At 41.9% G+C, this 24938-nt stretch overlaps 2 protein-coding genes across 2 annotated transcripts in view; one reads left to right on the top strand and one right to left on the bottom strand.

Annotated features, from left to right (window-relative positions):
* Positions 1-583: 583 nt before the first annotated feature.
* Positions 584-7920, bottom strand: timm9 (translocase of inner mitochondrial membrane 9 homolog). The gene is made up of 4 exons (XM_021573950.3): positions 6840-7920; positions 6364-6425; positions 2348-2443; positions 584-1110 (listed from the first exon to the last, which is right to left on the bottom strand). The coding sequence occupies exons 2-4, from the start codon at positions 6400-6402 to the stop codon at positions 979-981; spliced, it is 267 nt and encodes an 88-aa protein (XP_021429625.1). The 5' UTR covers positions 6403-6425; positions 6840-7920; the 3' UTR covers positions 584-978.
* Positions 7110-24938, top strand: part of kiaa0586 (KIAA0586 ortholog) — a 125446-nt gene continuing 107617 nt past the window's right edge. The window contains exons 1-9 of the mRNA XM_036954655.2: positions 7110-8110; positions 8233-8291; positions 8402-8465; positions 9381-9450; positions 9603-9765; positions 9938-10147; positions 10460-10646; positions 12980-13162; positions 21880-22012. Coding sequence (XP_036810550.2) covers positions 7780-8110; positions 8233-8291; positions 8402-8465; positions 9381-9450; positions 9603-9765; positions 9938-10147; positions 10460-10646; positions 12980-13162; positions 21880-22012 — 1400 coding nt within the window. The 5' untranslated portion in view covers positions 7110-7779. The remainder of the gene's footprint in view (positions 8111-8232; positions 8292-8401; positions 8466-9380; positions 9451-9602; positions 9766-9937; positions 10148-10459; positions 10647-12979; positions 13163-21879; positions 22013-24938) is intronic.

The raw sequence follows: 24938 nt of genomic DNA, 5'->3' as shown, positions 1-24938 counted from the left end.
TCCCTTGTGCAATACTGGTCATTGACGAGAGACAAATCTGTCTCCAGGGGTTGTCCTGCAGCCACCTCTGCTAAACTCTTAGTGTTATTTTTTACATTTTCTGGAGAAATATCTGTAAACAAATTAGCAGTACTCATCTTGTTTTGCCAGGTTGGATTACCTGAGATGCATTTACAGTCAGTCTGACCAATCACATCTAATCCTATTGGTCAAAATATCAATTAGTGAAAATGATCAGAATTTGGCTGCCTGTGTAAATGCTAAGCAGAGTGCCTGGAAGTAGCCCTCAACTGTGGTATATTGGCCATATACCACAAACCCCTGAGGTGCCTTAATTCTTTTAAACTGTTTACCAACAAATCGAACAGTAAGGTTGAGTCATTCATACCTATGGTATATTGTCTGATACACAAATGCTGTGTAACCCAAACTACCCGGTTTATAATCTTCAACCTCTGGTTATGCATCTCTAGGCCAATGACCTTCAAGTGAGGACAGTTGTCATTATTACCATCTTGGCTGCAGTGACAATCCATTACCAACAGAAGGCAGTGATTTCAAGGTCAAACAACAGGACATTGGGTAATTTTAGCAGTATGCCAATGTACAATTTAGTTTAATGAATGGTGCAGAAACATTTCAGATAACAAATGGGCATTATCATAGGATAAAGGATACAAACTAATACCCAGGATTGTCATTACCTTATTCAACAATCAGACTTTCACTATAATAAAAACAAAAGTAGCTACTTTATTTTTATCTCATGTTCTGCCTGGATTGCAACTCAACATGATCTCATACATCATGATCAGGCTTTTCTGGATAAAAGTGTCCAAGCAGTCATCAGCCCCAGCCTAAGAAGTAGTGGAGGTAGACAAGGACAAGTTTGTGGCTGGTGTTAGCTATCCACTGATTCACATTGAGTTGGGACCAGACTGGATGGGCGACTCCTGGCGTGTAAAGGGCAGAATTTGTCTACCGTGGTCCCATTAAGCCTGCTTTCTGAGCCAGGGCTTCGTTCTGCTGGATGTGGTACTCCTGGAAGCGCATGGAGATGCGTTGGGTCATCTTTAGGTACTTCTGAAGGCAGCTCTCCGAGCAGGTGGACTGAGGTGGAAACAATGACACAATCACATATAATCACACCTCTCCAAATATTGCTGTACCACCGCAAAGGCTTCTACAATGTGAAATTTGACAACATACAGGAACATTCAGTGACAACATTTTGTTGATAAGCAATGATGCCACATTGTGTCCTATTTGACCCATTACTTAACATTGTCCCCAGGCTCGATTGCTAGAGAGAACCTTCTGATGGATGAGATTACCTACTACAGAGCCTCGAATGACGGGACAGTATTTGGAAATATGGCCTACTCAGTAATAAGTATGAGGTCGTGTTCCCCTGCTCAGATCTTGCATGCATCAACCAATTGTTGTGTGCCAAGTCATCGACTGTGCAGTCTGCTACCTGCACATGTTCGTCCACTCCAAAATAATTCCACAATACTACATACAGTGCAATTTGATGAATGGAAAGAGACATCTGCTACAAAGTTGAATGACATTGCAGCCTGGTCTCATAGACTAGAAGTAACATAGTAAATGTAGATCCAGGATATTCAAATTAGGCACCAGATACAGTATGAAAGCCCCACCTACTTCCTGGATCATGTTTGAATGGCCTTCAAGATATCGTGATAATTTAAGACATGTAAAATATTATTTTTTTGTGGATTAATTTACTTCTACCCAATGCCTTCTATGATGGTTTACAAAAAGAAGACAATCATGAAAAGCTGATATAATTTAAGATATAATTTTGAATGCCATTCAAAATCAGCTTGGGACATGATCCAGAAAGTTTGGTAACAGCACAAACATCATTCTGTTACCATTCTATTTTATAGTAAATGTGTTTTTGTACAATTTTCTTTGGAAATTGTTTTAAAAAGTAGTCATCGTGCATAGAGTTCTATGGTTTGTTTAACTTTGCAATCATTGGTTTTGTTTGACATACATTCTGCTACCGTGGAATTGCCCTATACATATGGACGTTGCTGAAACATGCGAGCTAGACCTTATGTAAGATACCTATCCAGGCGTATCAGCTAACCAAACGATATTGTTATAGCAATCTGGTGTCCGACAGCACAGTCGATGATATGGTATGCAACCATTGGTTGATGCATGCAACGTCTGAGCAGGGGAACGCGACTCTAATGTGGTTAGCTCATACATAAAATACCTATCCAGGCGTTATAAGAGCTGACATGCATCAGCAACGTGTGAGCGGAGGAACATCACCTGAGTCTTGAAGACATGCAGGAAATCAACCTACCTCCTCTGACTTGACTTCTCTTGTGGTAAAATCCTTCACACAGTCCATGAAGCAGTTCTCTGTGAGTTTGTTGTAGGTGCCAAGAAATTCTTTAAACTGTGAACACATACATATTAAACAGATAAAAACACACCTTATGGAACAGAGGGGAATGTGAAAAGAGAGACACACACGATAACATAATCATTATACACGCACACCACAGGAGGTTGGTGGCACCTTAATTGGGGAGAATGGGCTCGTGTTAATGACTGGAGCAGAATTAGTGGAATGGTATCAAATACATGGTTTTCATGTGTTTAATGCCATCCGCTCTGTTCCAGCCATTATTATGTGCCGTCCTCCCCTAAGCAGCCTCCACTGACACACACGTACACATGGATTGTGTGTTGTAGATATGTGGTAGAAGTAGCCTTGGCTTCAATACAAAACCTAGGAGGCCGGTCGGCCTTACCCCCTTCCATAGACATAAACGTCCCTTTTTCAGGACCCTCTCTTTCAAAGATAATTCGTAACAATCCAAATAACTTCACAGATCTTCATTGTAAAGGGTTTAAACACGGTTCCCCAAGCTTGTTCAATGAACCATAAACAATTAATGAACATGCACCTGTGGAATGGTCGTTAAGACACTAACAGCTTTATTAAGGTCCCAGTTATGAAACTTAGGACACTAAAGAGGCCTTTCTACTGACTCTGAAAAACACCAAAAGAAAAATACCCAGGGTACCTGCTCATCTGCGCGAACGTGCCTTGGGCATGCTGCAAGGAGGCATTAAGACTGCAGATGTGGCCAGGGCAATAAATTGAAATGTCCGTACTGTGAAACTCCTAAGACAGTGCTACAGGGAGACAGGACGGACAGCTGATCGTCCTTGCAGTGGCAGACCACGTGTAACAACACCTGCACAATATCGGTACATCCGAACATCTCACCTGTGGTACAGGTACAGGATGGCAACAACAACTGCCCGAGTTACACCAGGAATGCGCAATCCCTCCATCAGTGCTCAGACTGTCCGCAATAGGCTGAGAGAGGCTGGACTGAGGGCTTGTATGCCTGTTGTAAGGCAGGTCCTCACCAGACATCACCGGAAACAACGTTGCTATAGTCAAAAACCCACTGTCGCTAGACCAGACAGGACTGGCAAAAAGTGCTCTTCACATTTGCGTTTATTGTCGAAGGAATGAGCGTTACACCGAGACCTGTACTCTGGAACAGGATCGATTTGGAGGTGGAGGGTCCGTCATGGTCTGGGGCAGTGTGTCACAGCATCATCGGACTGAGCTTGTTCTCTTTGCAGGCGATCTCAACACTGTGCGTTAAAGGGGAGACATCCTCCTCCCTCATGTGGTACCCTTTCTGCAGGCTCATCCTGACATGACCCTCCAGCATGACAATGCCACCAGCCATACTGCTCGTTCTGTGCGTGGTTTCCTGCAAGACAGAAATGTCAGTGTTCTGCCATGGCCAGCGAAGAGCCCAGATCTCAATCCCATTGAGCACGTCTGGGACCTGTTGGATCGGAGGGTGAGGGCTAGGGTCATTCTCCCCAGAAATGTCTGAAAAACTTGCAGGTGCATCATAGGTACACTTGGTGGAAGAGTGGGGTAACATCTCACAGCAAGAACGGGCAAATCTGGTGCAGTCCATGAGGAGGAGATGCACGGCAGTACTTAATGCAGCTGGTGGCTACAACAGATACTGACTGTTACTTTTGACCACTTCCGGAGGACGTCCTCCAACCAATCAAAGCTTTTGCAGTATGAACTGACATGTTGTCCATCCAATCATAGATGTATGGTCAGAGAATGAACCTTGTGTGTTGAATTGGGATTGTGCCACAGAGCATTATAGGGGTTCTGTGTTGTGAAGTTTGGTGACATTGTTGGATAGAGATTAAGAGTGAAGAGTGACAGTTGAGCATTTTTGGGACATTATTCAATTCAAATGAGTTTTTTAAATTACAGGAGATGGAGGAGGTATATTATAATTTTCTTCTTGGGTTTAGAACTTAATTTTGTGTGTCCAGTTATTAAGGTAAATGTAAATAAGTTGCACTAACTTCAGTAGCTAGCTAGCTACCAGCGCGAGTGTGCAGTTTTCTCCGCCTGAACGGTAGAATGGTCAATGCTGCCGAAAACGTTGTGGACTTTTTGTTGAAGAACTCGTTTCATTCTCTGGGATACACGGATAAGGTGCAAATTAAAAGCGAGGGTCGACCTCTGCCTGAGATCAGTTTCATGACTGATGAAAAGGTGAGGGCACTCAATACCAACTGGTATCAAATGTATAGCTGGTTAACAGGGAGCCTATCATCAAGCCGCCTGTAATTGCACGTTACGATGCTTAACATGCTTTTCTGGGATGTCGAAAACAATTCTGAATGATTTGATAGCTTCCATCACATCATCCATTAAAAGTTAGATTAGAGAGGTTGACGCAGCACATTTTTTCACGTGCGCTCAAATAGGCTGTGCACTTTCCTCCTGTATTTTTTAGCAAAAACAAATGACAAATGTTGCAGCAGCCTAGGCTACACCCAATCTGACATGAAAACGAGACTATTTTTTCCATCTGATCAACTGTAGGCTCCTAATAAGAGCTGCTACATACAGCCTATGTGCCCTGTCCATCTGGCCAGGGTAAACTAACTGGTAACGTTATGTATTTATAGTCCATTTGTGTCAGGAGAAAATGTGAATGTGATCAAATTTGGATTATATTCCAAATTTGGCTGGCTAGGCTGCCTATACGTTTTTAATCCAAAATGATTACCTGGAATGAATCAATCAACATAATAGTGATGGCAGATGCGAGTCATTAAAAAAATGTACAAGGCCTACAGTTGCATAGGCCTGCATGATGCAAACATGCATAAAGCAAGCTCAGCCCTGTGAGTTCTATTGTCTATGTGTCTGGGTAGAGGAAATCCCCCTCCAAATCTAGTCGAAATATAATTTATATGAACAAATACAAGGTAGCTGCAGTTTGAGAGGGTTTTCATCCCCCCCAAGGGCCAGGAGTTTTTTTTTCAGGAGTTAAAGCCATGTGATTTGAATATGAAAAACAGGTCCCTTAATAGCCCATATACAACCTTTTTACAACAGATTAATCAGTCACACCTTATAGGGTCCAGAGTTTTCCTAGTTAGGTTACTATATAAGGAAAAACTCCAGGCCCCAGGGGGTAAAATTGCCCCACCGCTCTGGGACCTATGGTGCCACCAGTCTGCTTGCAGTTGTCAGTTATCGTCAGGTATGTGGATGATCAGGGCTTTATTCAGGAACATTTCTTGGGATACTTTGATGTGTCAAGTGGGCAGGATGCACTGTCTGTGTTTGACTTGATGAATTTTGAGAGTTTAACTTCATAGAGAAACTCGTCATCCAAACCTACAATGGCGCAGCTGTAACGGAATGTATCTGCTATTTGTATTTACAGCTAACTCCCCTCCTGTTGCCTGATTAAGAGGTGATGACTACTCCACTACCATTGTTTCTCCTGACATGAACAGAAGCCACAGCGTCTCATGTGCCCTCTCATCCACTGGCACGTTGAATGTTTCCCTTCCAAGCACTGCGAGTACCCCTATCACTTTTCTCTCATTACTGTATGTAGTCAATCACATACACAATCACATTATTACACATCAACGATTTTACTCCTTGCTTGGACTAACTCATTCTTAGCTCTTGTCTAACTGTGTAGTGTCTTGTTATTGTTTTTTGTCTTCCCAGTAAAATCCTGTCCTGCACTGGTCAAGCCTCTGAACACCTCAACTCATGCCTCATACCCTCATTCAATCACTGCTGTGATCCCTTCCCAACACTGTTTAAGTAGCCCTCTCATCCCCCTTCCCCATAATACTGTACTATAAAATGTGTTTATTAAATGCTTTAGGTTAAAATAATTCGTCTTTGATGACTTTGAAACATACCGTGAGTCTCCCATCCTCCTCAATTTTTCAAGTCACCAGTCTCCACTGGGGTGCGAGTATCCTCAATTTACATACCTGTTTAACCTGGTCCGCTTCTGTCACCTGGATAGACATGGTGGTTCAAATGGACGATATTTCTGTTGGATTAAAGTTACACCCATGAATGTAATCGATTGAATGACAGCCCTATCCATTGTTATGTAGCTATGATGTCCGTTCACTAGTTATAACTAGCTAGGAATAGGGAGTACTGAATTACCAAGATAGCTACAGAGTATTAGTTGATTAGCTATATATGACACCTGACCATGAATTCATAACTGACCATTCCATAGCTAGCTACTACATAGTTTAAGCCTTGTGTTAGTTAGCTAGCTAGCTTAGTGGACAGCTAACGTTAAAAGGTCCCTAACAGGCTAAATATATAGCGCAGTTCTGAAGGTCAAGTGAAGCATTTGAAGACATTACATACATTTTGATATCAAGTTGTGTGCACAAAATGCATAATAAATCACATTTTCTTTAACACAGCAAAAAAGTAATTCACCCACCCAGATTCCGAAGGACATGTGACGTTGTGAAAAAGGGACTGCAGTGGCTGCGGCACCAACAGTTTTGAGAGGCTTGAAAGGCCAGATATTGGAAATTAAAAATCGTTTTTAAAACAAACAAATATTTCTAGGATAGTATTACATATTGTATACGTTCGTGGGGATATGTATGGAACTCAAAATCGAAAAGTAAATTGTCGAAAATAATAACCGAAATGTCAAAATAAGATGAATTTTGTGTCACTACATAAACACTCCGGTGTAACACGAGGTAATTAAAATATTCAGTACCTCATTATCCTGTTGTTCGCTAGCGCACCTTTTATCTAATATAAATAATGGTCAACCAAATACTTTAAATGATTTAATATTTGATTAATATATGTTCTCTTTTGATTAATGTTTCCTCATCCATGGAGTCCCTATCATGCCCAGCAGATAATGGCGATATTTATCGCGGAGAGAGGATTGGTCGTTGACCGGAAGTTATTGTTGTCAGCAACAGTTGCTGTGTTTTCATATTTTCCATCGTTAGCTAGCAGTTGTGAAGCTATTATGTATCGTTCGATTCTGACCTCGGGTTGCAACGAATTCAGTTTGTTCAAAATTACATAGGTCTAGCTAGCTACTTCCTACTGAGTTTTGTCGCGTTGTGCTTTCAACTGTTTAGAGGTGTTAGCCAGCTAACGTTAGTAGCTAGCTACTGTTAGCATAAAGTCGTCATTAAACAAGCGTGAAGCGGGATATTTGAATGTTCGTCTTCCTAAGGAAAATGACGACAGTGGTTGTTTATTTATCTATATCAACTCCCACGGTTAGTAACAACTATGTTATGTGTAACGCCTGATCGGGTCTGGTGTTGAGCATACTAGCTATCATACTCTACTCTGCTGCAGTGCTCGCTACTAGATAATCAACTGAGCGTCAGAGTCGATTAGATATGGCTCATACTCTTCTGAGCCGATCAAATGAACTTCTGAACTTTGCAAGGAATATAAACCTTGACGAATCCACTTCAAGTTCTGATGCTGGAGACGTCTTGATTCGTGCAACAAAGATTCACTTTCCTGAGCGGAGCAATGAAGGGCAGAGGGATTTGGGGTCGTTGTCCACCGTATCTAATAAAACAGACAATGTAAAGATAACAGTGAAGAAGTGCTCTCTTCTTGACGAGCCACCAAAGATCGAAAAGCAAAGACAAGCAAGGAAACAAGAGCACAGGCATGTGCCTCCTGCCCTGCAAGCAAACCTGCCATCAGTTTCACCCTCTGGTAGGCTTAGTAAACCCACACTTGTTATAAGGCCAGCGAAACTGTTATATTGTATTGCAGTTGTATATGCCATTGATTTCAGTCTGACCAACATTTTGCTCTTCCCATGTTGTCTTTTCCAGAGGAAACGAAAGCACACAAAAAGAGTCCGATAAAAAGAGTCCCGCAAAACGAGTCCCAAGTAAGATGTCTTCTAGCTTGTTCTTTTCTGAGAAGTGTGTGCCTCACAAGTATGTCACCCATACTAATATAATACATTTTAAACTGGTGTCATTTCATTTCCAATTTCAGGTTCCTAGTATAGATGGAAAAGAAACACCGACCTCTGTTCAATCTAAGGGCAGTGAGGACAAAGGTAAGTGTCCTTGGGCTAAACCTGTGATGTACTGTCATTGATTATCTACTGGCTACTTCATATACAGTGAGCTCCAAAAGTATTGGGTCAGTGATTTTGTTGTTTTAGCCCTGTACTCCAGCACTTTGGATTTGAAATGATACAATGACTGTGAGGTTAAAGTGCAGACTGTGATTGTATTTGGATTGTATTTGGAGATATTTGTATTTGGAGATACTTTTATTCGAAATAAGAATAGAATATGTTTCTAAACAATTCTACATTAATGTGGATGCTACTATGATTACCAATAACCCGGAATGAATCATGAATAATGATGAGTGCGAAAGTTACAGAGATATTAATATCATAAATGCTAACCTCCGCTGTTATTGTAATAGTGAGAGGTTAGCTAGTCTTGGGGCTATGATATTTGTGCTTCTAACTTTCACACTCATCATTATTCAGGATTATCTGAAATCATGGTAGCATCCACATTCTATTATGTTATATTCTTGTTTACAATAAAAAATAACTCCAAATACCATTAATTTCTATTGGGCACAAAATAAAAGCAAAAGCATCCAACAAGTTTGTAGAGTCACAAGCTTGATGTAATAATTGTGTGCTAGGAATATGGGACTTAAATACTAAACTATTGATTACTTTAATACATTTTCCCCAATACTTTTGGTCCCCTAAAATGGGGGAACAATGTACAAAAAGTGCTGTAATTTCTAAACGTTTCACCTAATATGGATGAAAATACCCTCAAATTAAAGCTGACAGTCTGCACCTCATAGTCATTGTATCATTTCAAATTCAAAGTGCTGGACTACAGAGGTAAACACGAACAATATTGTCACTGTCCCAATACTTTGCGAGTTCACCCTATGCCATTTTGTATCCTAACCCCACTCTTGGATTGTCCCTTAGACCATGATCTGCTAATATCCCGATATGCTGCTGGTGGCAAAGGGGCAATCTTGGCAGCTCTAAGACAGAGGTAAGCATGGCACAAAGCTGTGGGATGATTCTCACTTTTTACATGCCAGATGTATTTGTGTTTGTAATGTTTGTCTACATTGCAACACAGTTGTACATCCCAAATATTTAGGTGTTAGTTATGAGGACTCCATTCCATACTGTTTTTCCCAGGTCCCAGACTGCCCCCTTGAGGCGAGAGGTGAAGGTGCAGTTACTGGACCAGCGGCCACCATCGAGTCAGGAGCCCCAGCCTGTTTCTGGCCTCTCAGGGGATACGGGAGCTGCCTCCACTGCAGCCGTGGTCACAGCTGCTGCCACAGCACCACTCATCAAGGTATTGTTGTAGCAGAGCAGTTATGTGTTATTTTTTTCTATGTCCTTCTGAGATTATGATGCCATCTGAGAAAGCTTTTGTAAGTCCAAACCCCACAAAGTCTACCTAAAATGCTTAGTGGACTGAATGTGGGTGCCTAATGGTTTGTTTCTGTCTTTCTTTCTTTTTCCAGGCTCAGAGTGACATGGAGGCATGTGTTTCCCAGGTGTGGGGGGGGCTACAGAGGCTGCTGGAGTCGGACAGGTACCCAGGCAGGGCTCAGGAGGCCAGAGAGGACAGAGCATCAGAGAGGGTGACCCAGCTGGAGGAGCAGCTCAATACCGTGACCCAGCAGAGACTACAGCACCTGGAGTGGATCCAGAGCCAACAGATGGAGCTGCAGGTACTGTAGGGAAGGAGGAGCACTGAGCCTTCACTTGAGTGCTCCAGATAGTAATATTTTCCTCAATAAGTTGCTGTCATTCTAATCGTTGCATGAAGTTATGTAAGAGTATATTTATGTGGACCCCTAAAGTTGTACACATCTTTATACAGTCCCAGAGTCAGAGTATGTCTGTAGTGTTTCAAGTAGTGTGGTGTTCGGTTTTCTTCTTTTTCTATTGCATGTTTCATCACCGCTATACTCAACTCTTTTTACTTTTAGTCATTCAATAATAGTTCTGACCACTTCATCCATGCCCTCTCATCCTCTCAGAACCGTCTCCTGGGCTCTGCTCTGAGTGTAGTGACTGGCCACGCCCCTGTGCCCTCACCCTCCATGCTGAACACTGGCCCTGCTGCCTCTGTACATCCAGACCCTCGGCTTCCTCAGGACCTTCCCGGTCACGTTCATATTACCCACCTTGATGCTGCAGACTCTTCCCCTGCTGTTCCAGCCACAGGTAGGGTGCTTCGTTTCCTGAGTCAGTTGCCTCATTGAAACAAATGATGAGAATGGCATTGAGATCTGTCATCAGAAAGTATTCACACCCCTTTACTTTTCTTCCCACATTTTGTTGTGTTGTAGCCTGAATTGAAAATGTATTAAATGTAGATTATTTTTTTGTCACTGCCCTACACACAATACCCCATAACATAAAAGTGGATGTATGTTTTTCGAAATTGTAACAAATTAATGGCAAATTAAAAGTTTTAAATGTCTTGAGTTCAATAAATGTTCTACCCCTTTTTTATGGCAAGCCTAAATACATTTAGGAGGAAACATTTTCTTCATACGTTGCATGGACTCACTCTGTGTGCAATAATAGTGTGACTAATTATCTGTTTGGTCTCTCAGTCGAGCAGTGAATTTAATTTAATTTTGCAAAAACGGAAGCATGTCATAACCAAAACAGTGTTAAGCAAATCAAAATAAATCACTGACAGTGTCATCACCAAAGCATCCCCACACCATCACACCACCTCCTCCATGCCTCACGGTGGGAACCACATGCTTTTACCTACTCTGCATCTCACAAAGATGCGGCAGTTGGAAACAAAAACCTCAAATTTGTACTCATCAGTCCAAAGGACAGATTTCCACCGGTCTAATGTCCATTGCTTGTGTTTCTTGGCCCAAGCATGTTTCTTTTTCTTTTGATGTCCCTTAGTAGTGATTTCTTTGCACCAATTAGACCACAAAGGCCTGATTCACGCAGTCTTCTCTGAACAGTTGATGTTGAGATGTGTGTTACTCAAGCATTGATTTGGGCTGCAACTTCCTAGGCTGGTAACTCTAATGAGCTTATCCTCTGCAGAAGAGGTAACTCTGGGTCTTTCCTGTGGCGGTCCTCATGAGAGACAGTTTCATCATCACCCTTGATGGTTTTTGCGACTGCACTTGAAGAAACTTTCAAAGTTCTTGACATGTTTGCTTTGACTGGCCTTCGTGTCTTAAAGTAATGATGGACTTTTGTTTCTCTTTGCTTATTTGAGCTTGCTATAATATGGACTTGGTATTTTACCAAATAGGGCTATCTTCTGTATACCTCCCCTACTTTATCACTGACCATCCTACCAATCCTCGACTTTGGCAATGTCATTTACAAAATAGCCTCCAATACCCTACTCAACAAATTGGATGCAGTCTATCACAGTGCAATCCGTTTTGTCACCAAAGCCCCATATACTACCCACCATTGCGACCTGTACGCTCTCGTTGGCTGGCCCTCGCTTCATACTCGTCGCCAAACCCACTGGCTCCATGTCATCTACAAGACCCTGCTAGGTAAAGTCCCCCCTTATCTCAGCTTGCTGGTCACCATAGCATCTCCCACCTGTAGCACACGCTCCAGCAGGTATATCTCTCTAGTCACCCCCAAAACCAATTCTTTATTTGGCCGCCTCTCCTTCCAGTTCTCTGCTGCCAATGACTGGAACGAACTACAAAAATCTCTGAAACTGGAAACACTTATCTCCCTCACTAGCTTTAAGCACCAACTGTCAGAGCAGCTCACAGATTACTGCACCTGTACATAGCCCACCTATAATTTAGCCCAAACAGCTACCTCTTTCCCTACTGTATTTAATTAATTTATTTTGCTCCTTTGCACCCCATTATTTTTATTTCTACTTTGCACATTCTTCCATTGCAAATCTACCATTCCAGTGTTTTACTTGCTATATTGTATTTACTTTGCCACCATGGCCTTTTTTGCCTTTACCTCCCTTCTCACCTCATTTGCTCACATCGTATATAGACTTGTTTATACTGTATTATTGACTGTATGTTTGTTTTACTCCATGTGTAACTCTGTGTCGTTGTATCTGTTGAACTGCTTTGCTTTATCTTGGACAGGTCGCAATTGTACATGAGAACTTGTTCTCAACTTGCCTACCTGGTTAAATAAAGGTGAAATAAATAAATAAATAAAAATCACAACACAACTGATTGGCTCAAATGTACTTTTAAGAAGGCACACCTGTTAATTGAAATGCATTCCAGGTGACTACCTCATGAAGCTGGTTGAGAGAATGCCATGAGTATGCAAAACTGTCATCAAGGCAAAGGGTGGCTACTTTGAAGAATCTAAAATATATTTTGATCTGTTTAACACTTTTTTTTGTGGTTAGTACATGATTCCATATGTGCTATTTCATAGTTTTGATGTCTTCACTATTATTCTACAATGTAGAAAATAGTATACATAAAGAAAAACCCTTGAATGAGTAGGTGTGTCCAAACTTTTGTCTGGTACTGTATGTCATCTGCTTTGTATCTCCTCTTCTTCTGAAGCATCTCCAGACCCATCTAGCCAGCAGAGGGGAGGAGAGGGTAAGAGCCCTCTGGAGACCCCAGCTCCTCGCAGGGTCATCCCAAAGCCTACGCGCTGGAACACCACCAACGTCCGGAACACACAGAGCGCTACACAGCAGCACAGCTACAGGACACAGAAAACACCTCGCACAGCACAGCAAGGTTAGTCATCAGTGTCTCTGCATCTGTTAAGTCATAGGCTGTCTGAAATGGCACCCAATTCCCCATATAGTGCACTTCTTTTGAGCTGAGCCTTATGGGTCCAGGTCAAAAGTAGTGCGCTATATAGGGAATATGATGCCATTTTGGATGTACCCATGGGTTTCTATGGATTTCCTGTCTAATGCAAGTCCTTTATATTTCCACCTCTTGGGGGCAGTAGCGTCACTCCAACCTTCTGGCTCTTTAGGAAGCACAGGCTTCTTTCTGCAGGAGATTTGAAAAAGGCAGTGTTTATTCCAAAACTCTGGAAACAGGGTATGATCATAGGCTTTAATGTCACTGTGTTTTTTCCTGTCTTTGTTGATTTCTGTGATGGCTAGTTCTCTTTGTCACCCCTTGATGAGATGTAATTAGGGCTCACCCATTTGTCGATTGTTTGTATGATATTTCGGCTGATGGTCGTCCAAGGTTTCTTTAGTCGAGCAGCAGCACATTTTATAACTTTTAAAATCATGGTGTACAAGACAACTGTCTGATTGGCGCCTGTCTGAGTGGACTGATCCATTGTGGAAGCTGTGGGGATGGCACAGTCCATCACTCTAAGACATGTGCTACTGAAATTGTATATGGTTATATTATGTAAGAACAATGGTGCAATACTAATACAAATTATACTATTTTATAACAAATGCGCTTTCTCCCGTGTTGGATAGTGGTCGCTGTCCACGGTTCTGAAACGCATCAGTGCGTTGTTGAATTGGCGCCTTTTCCTAGACCATGTTGCTATGTGCATAATAGCAAAGTTAACCAGCATATTGGTGTTGAGAACAATGCGGCGGAGTCAGCAGCAGAATGAGGAGACTAGAAAACAACCCGTGCCTTATTGTCTAAGAAAAGTGAGTAGAGAGGAAACCAAAACTTAGTTAATAATCAACAGCCTAACTGATAAATGTGCCTGGCTTTATAAATCATCCATATATATATATATATATATATATATATAATCTACAGAAATAAAACAGATCCTGCTTCTGTTGCCTGTTTGAGTGTTTGTTTAATAGCCTACTGATTCCGTAAACGGCAAGCCTCATGAAACCCACGTGTCAGATAAATAATTTCACAAAATTGTCTGTTTTTAATCTTTGCTATGCTGTAATAAAGGCTTTATGTTTTTTTGTTAGACCAGCCTCTGGCATTATTTATCATTTATTTAGTGTTTACACTGTTCCAACTTGTCCGAAAAATTATGTTTATAATAATGATAATAACCCAATTTCTTTCCTTGGTCTCCTTATTGTTATTATGATCGTCATTATAATAATAAGTAATGTCATTATCATGAATAGGCGTAGAGCTGTAGGCCTAAGAGCACATCCTGTTTACTTAAGCCTATATTTTAATACTTATCTAGGCTGCTGTATCAAAAATGTATTTGTTCATGTCATCAAACAGCATACGAGTTATTCATGATTTCAAATGCAATCGAGCATTTTAGTTTAAAAATAACAACGCGGCCATTGAATAGTAGGCGTAAACAAAAAATATTTGTCTTTGTTTTGTTGTCCTTCCATTTTGCTGTCCAACGTTATGGTGTTCAGCGTTTGTTATAACCAATTTATTGATGTGATTATGATAGGCTATAGGTCAGGCCCTATTGGTCACGTGCATGCGATGCTTACATGTGTCGTAAAGAGAGCACGGGTTGAGGGAAGAGGGAATGTTTTTCCTAAACAAATGAGGGATTTTGGTAACAACCTTTCAGTCAGACATGGATGGCTGTGTTAGGTTGCGGCTTCAGCAACACGGACAGCGCGATACACATTGTTGACGTTCTGTGGTCAGTCGCTAGAGCAGTGAGGAGAGCGAGACAACGGGAGCTAGCCAGTCACTCCCTGTCTTTTTTTTTTCCTCTTTTTTTAAATTTTTTTTACACAGCGCAGCAAGGAACAATCAAATCAATTGTTGGTCGGACGCTTTAGTCCGTTTGTGTGTCTTAATTATTTCATCAAACCGTTTGCTTAAAGCATCAGACAAGCTCAGTGCATGTCGTTGATTTGATTAAAACACATAGGATGTGTCTATATATGGAAAAATACATGTTTGAACGTTTTAAACCAATCGATTGGTAGAAAGAACAGACGACTCTTGGTCGACCAATATTTTTTTCCCTCGGGGACAGGCCTAGATGGAATAGGAAAACAACTGTTACTTTCAACCTCGGTTCATTCAACAAATAACCAGATGCCTTCTGTACTCCTCTGTTTGACAAGGTCTCGTTATTTACAAGAATGTCATTAATAATTTTATGTCGATGCCAACTCAACACATTTCCATTTGGTCATTTTCTACACAATACTGCAGTTAGGTCAATACTTGTTGTACTGTCAGTATCTGCATTCCAGAATATATCTCAAATGTTACCCACTGAATTGAAAACCTGCGCTTTGTACAACGAGCCAGACTGCACTGTGTGTTTTGGAATTATTGTCTGTCAATATTAAGCATTCATTACAAGTAGACCTACGGCTGACTTCTGAACATATTGTTTGGACAGGTTGTGTGATACAATAATAAATACATACCATACATACAGCTCATGTTTTGGCGGTCCGTCGCGTCTCCGTCTTGGTTTTGTGATAATCGTACTTAATCTCCCTGTGTTTGGCTCTGTTGGCCGAGCACCAAGACTACTTTGAATTATTACAATGGCCGCTGGGCCCTGCTTGGTCTCCCCAGCCACAAGTCTTGGAATGCAGCCTCCTCCTGATCACTGGAGATGTGAATTACATCCATACAAAGCACCATTGACTAAGACCACATTTGAACAGTGTAGGCGGAACATGGTGGTACTCTTGAGGGAAAAGGGTCGCACCGCATAAATATATACTGAACAAAAATATAAACGCATGTAAAGTGTTGATCCCATGTTTCATGAGCTGAAACAAAAGATCCCAGAAATGTTCCATATGCACAAAAAGCATATTTTTCTAATGTTTTACACAAATTTGTTTACATCCCTGTTAGTGAACATTTCTCCTTTGCCAAGATAGTCCATCCACCTGACAGGTGTGGCATATCCAGAAGCTGATTATACAGCATGATCATTACACAGGTGCACCTTGTGCTGGGGACAATAAAAGGCCACTCACAACGCCATAGATGTCTGTTGGAGCTTCCAATTGGCATGCTGACTACGGGAACGTCCACCAGAGCTGTTGCCAGAGACTTGAATGTTAATTTCTCTACCATAAGCCACCTCCAACATCATTTAAGAGAATTTGACAGTATGTCCAACTGGGCTCACAACCGCAGACCACGTACGTTTATGGTGTCGTTTGGGCGAGCGGTTTGTTCATGTCAACGTTCTGAACAGAGTGCCCTATGGTGGAGTGCCCTATGGTGGGATGGGGTTATGGTATGGGCAGGCATAAGCTACGGACAACGAACACAATTGCATTTTATCAATGGCAATTTGAATACACAGAGATACCGTGACGAGATCCTGAAGTCCATTGTGAGGCAAATGTTTTTTTTAAAGGTGTCTGTGACCAACAGATGCATATCTGTATGCCCTTTGATGTGAAATCCATAGATTAGGGCCTAATTCATGTATTTCTATTGACTGATGACCTTATATGAATCTCTGAAATTGTTGCATTTATATTTTTGTACAGTATATTAACTCTGTACCGCTGTTATATTGTGCTGGCTGCCAATATCCATTCAGTTGCATGGGAAGATTAGGTCCTGCTCCTCTCTCTTGGTGTAAAACTCATTTAAGGGTGAAACCATTCAGGTGAAAACAATGGCTGGTGCACGGCTGTGTAAGTATAGACAAACAGACAGAAAGGCAGACTGCGCCCTTCAGTGCTTCCGTTTATTGATTTTATTTTAGGGCTCCTGAGTGGCGCAGCGGTCTAAGGCACTGCATCTCAGTGCAAGAGGCATTACTACAGTCCTTGGTTCGAATCCAGGCTGTATCACATCTGGCCGTGATTGGGAGTCCCATAGGGTGGCGCACAATTGGCCCTGCTTCGTCCGGGTTTGGCCGGAGTAGTCTGTCATTGTAAATAAGAATTTGTTCTTAACTGTCTTAACTGACAATTGATAGCCATCACTCTTGAAATAGTTTGTGAACAAATAGTTGGCTTTTTAACCAGTTGAATGATAGGGCCACCTAAATGAACATGTTGCATAGTTTCAGAAAGGTCTGGAACTCACCTTTCTGGTAAAAAATAGTTATAAATTGCTGAGGTGTACTCACTTTTGAAGACACAAACTCAAGTATATAGTACAATACAATCCCCCTCTCCCCCCCTATTCAACAAAAGTTGGGCAATGGGGCCTGAAATGACTGAAATTCTTTTGAAATATAGTAACATTTAAATTATAAACGACATACTATAAGATTTCACCTTTCTTATAACTGCATAATACATATGACCATACTTCCATGGTGACCAAACCGGACGCGCGCACGTTGATTTTGTTCCCTCGCACCAGAAGGGATCAGGACACGCAGGTTGAAATATCAAAACAACCTCTGAACCAATTATTAATTTGGGGACAGGTCAAAAATCATTAAACATTTATGGCTATTTAGCTAGCTAGCTTGCTGTTGCTAGCTAATTTGTCCTGGTATATAAACATTGGGTTGTTATTTTACCTGAAATGCACAAGGTCCTCAACTCAGACAATTAATCCACAGATAAAATGGTGAATCGAATTCGTTTCTCGTCATCTCTCCTCCTTCCTTAAGGCTTCTTTTTCTTCTTTGGACTTTATATGGCGGTTGGCAACCAACTTTACAGCATTTCTACAACCTACTGGAGTGTGGATGATGAGGACCAATGAGGAGATGGGAGAGGCCGGACTTGTCGAGCGTCACAAATAGAACCAATTTCTATTTTAGCGCCTGGCCACACAGATGCTCACTGATTCCCGCAAGTAGTGTGGATGCAATGATTGAATAACATGTATGTGTAAATTTATTTTGCAACGCATGCGGTGTAGTACAATATTGACTCTATTTCATATAACTGAAGACAGAGAATTTTCCTCCTAAACGTCCATTCAAATGGTGTCTCGTTGCAACTTCAGCTTTAAGCACAGTGATTTTGTCCGTCTGAGACCAAGAGAAAGTAGTCTTGTTTTAATTCTATGAAATTGTTATTAATTTGTTTCATGTTGAGAGCTCTAAATCATGCTGAGAATATCACAGCAAGATGAAACCACAACGGTTGGATTCTCTAGACTGTCAACTTTCATATGACATCTCACAGGCTGGGCTCTGTTGTTCAGAGGAAGAGCAAATGTATTCTTTGCCTGGATAGACCAGAAAATGTGACACGTCACTCCCTATGCAAATGTGGGGTGTGAAACCTGACACTTCAAGTCGGTTCCGCTGACAGAGTGGAAGCGGAGGGCAGACAGATGGGTCTTTCTAGCACGATAAGGCACGGGACCCTACGGCGCTCATAGAGCGCTTTGTGCACCAAAATGTCATTCGGAACCGGTCCGGAACCGGTCCAGAACCGCTCAAAGTTCCCCATATAGGGGACTTAACATCTGAATAGATGTGCCTTTTTGTTGATGTGGAGGTAATCGATGTTTCACATATAGATGTTGCAGCAAGCAAGTCAACTTCAAGACACCTATGAAGATCACCAGGGTTGAACAAATATAGTTCTTGTTGATAGTGTGTATATACACTCAGCCATTTTGAATGAGTGCACACTGACAACAACCGTACCTTCAGAAAGGTCATATAACTACCATTCTGGTCATTGTGTCATTCACCACAAGGACTATTACTGGCTCCTCCTCCTCCTCTGTCCTCTGTTCAACTGCAATTTGTGTGCAGTCTAGTGCTACATGTTGGGGAGAAAGATCAGTGCCAGGTTCTCTGCTACACCCTAGACACTGCCGTTTGAAAGCCTTGGACAGTCTTCCCCTCGAAATTGAATAGGCCTCCCTCTCTAGAATTGGTATCCATGGTGATGGATGTGTGGGGGGTGAGCGGAGTGTTAATTATGGCTTCGAAATCATCCGTGTGTGTGTTTGTCTGTATGGGTGGATCGTGAGCGGGTGCTGTCAGAAATGAAGGGAGACATTTGGGAAATGCATTGGTCTTGTAAGATTGACTCGATACCCTTGCTTTGTTTGGCCAACAGTGTTTCAACAGGGTTACTAGACCAGCCTCCCTATTAAAGCCAGTAATGCAGTCAGAGGGACACAGTCGTGATAAGGGAATGCACTGAGTACGGGCATTTAACATTTGTATCGAATAGCGGTCTGTTCACATATTTTTAAATGTGCATTGTCAGATCACTTGGATGTATCATCGCTTGCAATTTCTATCCATTAGAATTGATTCAAGCTGGACATAAATGTTCATGAGCTATCACTGCGGCATAACAAGCATGGTGATGGAATGTACTTTATGTACTACACATATTTGCTGTGACTAACTGGTTATTGTAGTGATTAGAGCATGTTTGAGGGAGAGGGAGGATGTTGTTAGCCTGGCAGACTCGACCCACGTGACTCATAGCGCAGGGAGAGCTGTGAGACACTGGTCTGGAAAGGGGGCAGTTTGTTAATACAATATTCGCTCAGAAGTTGTGCGACGGGTTTGATTGGATCTCTCCAATTTTTTTGTGTGATTTTTTTTTGGGGGGGGGGGGGGGGGTGATGCCTCTAATTGTTTTTGATTTGAAAATCCAAATGTTGTAATGTTTGGGGGCTGTGTGTGAGTGTTTTAAGTGAGAAAGACACAGCGAAGAGCCAACCAGTAAAAACACAGCCCCCTTCATTATGGACGCATTGTGCCGACAACATCAAAGAGCCGTTCCATACTCTGTTAGGTGTTAGTCAGACTAGTATGTTATGCCATAAGATGTCTGAAGTGGCACCATTTTGTTGCTGGTAGTACATCCAAACCAGTTGTCATGGCAACCATGCTATTTCTTCTCCTTTTGCAGTTTCTCTTTTTTTAAAATCTATATTTTTCTTTTCACCAGCTGCCAAGCTGCTCTCTTTGAGAATTTGCTATTTATAGTCCTTTGTTTCTCAAGCACATCATCAAACCATATGTGAAACAACCCATGACATGATTCAGGCCACTTACGATTGATCGCTCTTGTCGATTTACAGAACACCGTCGTTTACACGATGTAAAACCTTCTGACATAATGACAAGATAATTGCAGTTCAAGGAGACCAGTGTGTGAACCGTCATTTTAGAATCAATGATTTATCTTGGAAATCAACAAACACAAGTGGGGTCAGTTCCTTCGCCAATCACGATGACTGACCACGGTATCGATTTGGTACCGAGACCCATGGTATCTGATTTATCTGATAAATGTGGAATACTATCTAGATGTAGCTAGAATGCCTCAAATTACATGTCACACATTGCAGTGGCTTTGCCCTTCTCTGTTTCTCATAATTTAATTCATGTTGAGGAATCTGACTGGAACACAACGGCACTACTTCCCCATAGGGGCGGCAGGTAGCCTAGTGGTTAGAGTGTTGGACTAGTAACCGAAGCACTCGCTCGGTAGTCTCCTATTTTTAAAATGTGATGTCATCTTCAAGTGTTTCATCATCAGTCGTCCGGATACACACAGACTAAGCCCCAGCCACTCACACACACTGTTATAGCATTCATCTGTCAGCCTGGGCCTAATTCTGATGAATGACACAGACTCAGGACTAATTTTCTCCTCTGTGAGGGGTGTTTCCTCCCAGCACCAGATCACATGAGGTAAATGCCCCCCAAATGGTACCCTACCCTAGTGCGCTATGTAGGGAATAGGGTGTCAATTGGGATGTATTTGCTTTTCTGATCTGCATAAAAACACAGCATTTTAACGGTAACTTCACCGGGGTCCTCATTTTGGATAGCTTTTGTAGACTCATAATTACACCAGTGGAACACACCTTTATGATAAGCAAAGGAAATCTCTTAATGTGTTTTGGTAAGCATCCACTTTCTTCCGGGTGATCCAAAACATGACTTCGTAGTTTAAGTTACTTTATAGAAGGTTATTTTTATAATTTCCTTCAGCCAAGTCCACCATTTTAGGTTTTGCCACTCATCATTGATTGGATTCCATGCTGCCATTACAATGCCTGAGAAATACCACTTCGGGTCATGTCTGGCCCCTGTAGAGATGCCCTTTTGAACAGAAATGGCAGACTATATATTATTAGCGTGGTGCCCTTACCTGCCATGGCCAGGGCTGCAGCTGATGGTCAGCAGGGGGCGTGGTGGGGCATGCATTACTAGCTTATGGAGGGCAATCCAGCGACCAATTCTTTCATTCAGCAGGACAAGATAGTCAACGGAACATTCTAACAATGGAAATACATCAAAGATTGAAGGCAGGTGGGAGGAGGTGAGATCAGGTGGGACCATTCTAGCCAACGAGAGGGCAGATATGCGTGTGAACAGGCCATAGAGATAGATAGAGGACAATTTCTGTGTGACAAAGTCGGTAGTATAGCAAATGATCCACAGGAGAAAGAGATTGCGATGAAAATGTAAGCAGAAACCCATGAGGCCCTGTGAAGCAATCAGCTCATTGTGCGATGTGAATTCCTGTGTCCCTGTGTAGAATACTGTGAGAGGGGGAGATAAAGTGCTGACTGAGCTGATGCAGGTGTCTGAGACTGAGTGGCTGATTGCTGGTGTGTCTCTGTCTCTGCAGGAAATGGCAGACTTCTGGAGGCTATCCCTAACAACGGCAACAGCTTGGCAACCAGAGGTGTGCAGCAGCAATCTTCTGCGAGGGCTGCCATGGCAACGCCCAACGACGGCTGCCAGCAACCAGCGCAATCCAGGTAAGGGAGAAAGAAAACAAAAATTGTGGTCAGTCATTTTTTTCAGGATTTGAAAGAATCATTGGATATCTTTTGTCTTTGAATTTGTCCTCCCTAATTTTGCCCATTCATCTTTGACTGTGATTATTTCATACGCTCTAATATGTACACTACCACTCAAAGGTTTGGGGTCACTTAGAAATTCTTGTTTTTGAAAGAAAGGCGCATTTTTTTGTCCATTTAAAATAACATAAAATGGATGAGAAATACAGTGTAGACATTGTTAATGTTGTAGCTGGAAACTGAGGATTTTTTAAAATGGAATATCTACATAAGCGTACAGAGGCCCATTATCAGCAACCATGACTCATGTGTTCCAATGGCACGTTGTGTTAGCTAACCCTTGTTTATCATTTTAAAAGGCTAATTGATCATTAGAAAACCCTTTTGCAATTATGTTAGCACAGCTGAAAACTGTTGTTCTGATTTAATAAAGCAATAAAATTGGTCTTTAGAATAGTTGAATATCTGGAGCATCGGCATTTGTGGGTTTGATTACAGGCTCAAAATGTCCAGAAACAAATAACTTTCTTCTGAAACTCGTCAGTCTATTCTTGTTCTATGAAATGAAGTCCATTCCATATGAGAAATTGCAAAGAAACTAAAGATCTCATATAACGCTGTCTACTACTCCCTTCACAGAACAGTGCAAACTGTCTCTAACCAGAATAGAAAGAGGAGTGGGAGGCCCCGGTGCACAACTGAGCAAGAGGACAAGTACATTAGAGTGTCTAGTTTGAGAAACAGATGCCTCACAAGTCCTCAACTGGCAGCTTCATTAAATAGTACCCGCAAAACACCAGTCTCAACGTCAACAGTGAAAAGGCGACTCCGAGACGCTGGCCTTCTTGGCAGGGCCTCCCACTCCTCTTTCTATTCTGGTTAGAGACAGTTTGTGCTGTTCTGTGAAGGGAGTAGTAGACAGCGTTATATGAGATCTTTAGTTTCTTTGCAATTTCTCGCATGGAATAGCCTTCATTTTTCAGAACAAGAATAGACTGATGAGTTTCAGAAGAAAGGTCTTTGTTTCTGGCCATTTTTAGCCTGTAATCGAACCCACGAATACTGATGCTCAACTGGTCTAAAGAAGGACAGTTTTATTGCTTTTTTAAATTAGAACAACAGTTTTCAGCTGTGCTAAAACAATTGCACAAGGGTTTTCTAATGATCAATTAGCCTTTTAAAATGATAACCTTGGATTAGCTAACACAACGTGCCATTGTAACACAGGAGTGATGGTTGCTGATAATGGGCCTCTGTACGGCTATGTAGATATACCATGAAACATCTGCCGTTTCCAGCTACAGTAGTCATTTACAACATAAACAATGTAAACACTGTATTTCTGATCAATTTGATGTTATTTTAATGGACAAAAAATGTGCTTTTCTTTCAAAAACAAGGACATTTCTAAGTGACCCCATACTTTTTAATGGTAGTGTATATTATTGGCATACAGTATGCTTAAAACAGAGCAAAGGGGAATAGGGACAATGCTTTTCAAAGACCTTTACAATTTCAGCATTAAAGGGATAAAGGCTGTATTTTCTCAACTCTAAGATCAGCTTAAGTTAATAAGTTGTGTGTGTGTGTGTGTGTGTGATTGTAAAGAGTATTTGCATAAAAGGAGAGAGAGAGAAAAGTAGATGCAGTTATTTACAGGACCACTCCGGTCTGCCACCTAGCTCAGAATGATCCCCATGACAACGACAGCGGCATTTATCAGCTCCATCTGAGAGTGAGAGGAGAGAGTAGGTAAAGTAGTCTTCAGTGCATTCGGAAAGTGCTCAGACCCCTAAACTTATTCCACATTTTGTTACATTACAGCCTTATTCTAAAATTGATTCAATTCATGTTTTTTCTCATCAATCTATACACAATATCCCATGACGACAAAGCGAAAACAGGTTTAGACATTTTTTCACATTTATATATTTTTTTTAAAGGATACCTTATTTACAGATGTATTCAGACCCTTTGCTATGGTACTCGGTATTGAGCCCAGGTGCATCCTGTTTCCATTGATCATCCTTAAGATGTTTCTACAACTTGATTGGAGTCCACCTGTGGTAAGTTCGATTGATTGGACTGGGGAAGGGTACCAAAAAATGTCTGCAGCATTGAAGGTCCCATAGAACAACATGGCCTCCATCAGAAGTTTGGAACCACCAAGACTCTTCCTAGAGCTGGCCGCCCAGGAAAACTGAGAAATCGGGGGAGAAGGGTCAGGGAGGTGACCAAGAACCCGATGGTCATTCTGAAGAATCTCCAGAGTTCCTCCGTGGAGATGGGAGAACCTTCCAGAAGGACAACCATCTCTGCAGCACTCCACCAATCAGGCCTTTATCGTAGAGTGGCCAAACAGAAGCCAGTCCTCAGTAAAAGGCATATGACAGCCCACTTGGAGTTTGCCAAAAGGCACCTAAAGACTCTCAGACCATTAGAAACAATATTCTCTGGTCTGATGAAACCAAGATTGAACTCTTTGGCCTGAATGCCAAGCGTCACATCTGGAGGAAACCTGGCACCATCCCTACAGTGAAGCGTGGTGGCAGCATCATACTGTGGGGATGTTCAGCAGCAGGGGCTGGGAGACTAGTCAGGATCGAGGGAAAGATGAACAGAGCAAAGTACAGAGAGATCCTTGATGAACACCTGCTCCAGAATGCACAGGACCTCAGACTGGGGTGAAGGTTCGTCTTCCAACAGGACAATGACCCTAAGCACACAGCCAATGCAACACAGAAGTGGCTTCGGGATAAGTCTCTGAATGTCCTTGGAGTGGCCCAGGCAGAGCCTGGACTTGAACCCAATCGAACATCTCTGGAGAGACCTGAAAATAGCTGAGCAGTGATGCTCCCCATCCAACCTGACAGAGCTTGAGAGG

Source organism: Oncorhynchus mykiss, chromosome 19 (genome assembly GCF_057628025.1).
Source record: "Oncorhynchus mykiss isolate SJ-2025 chromosome 19, ASM5762802v1, whole genome shotgun sequence".
Taxonomy (NCBI): domain Eukaryota; kingdom Metazoa; phylum Chordata; class Actinopteri; order Salmoniformes; family Salmonidae; genus Oncorhynchus; species Oncorhynchus mykiss.
The sequence above is the reverse complement of the archived record's forward strand: the minus strand, read 5'-3'. Positions and strand labels throughout refer to the sequence as shown.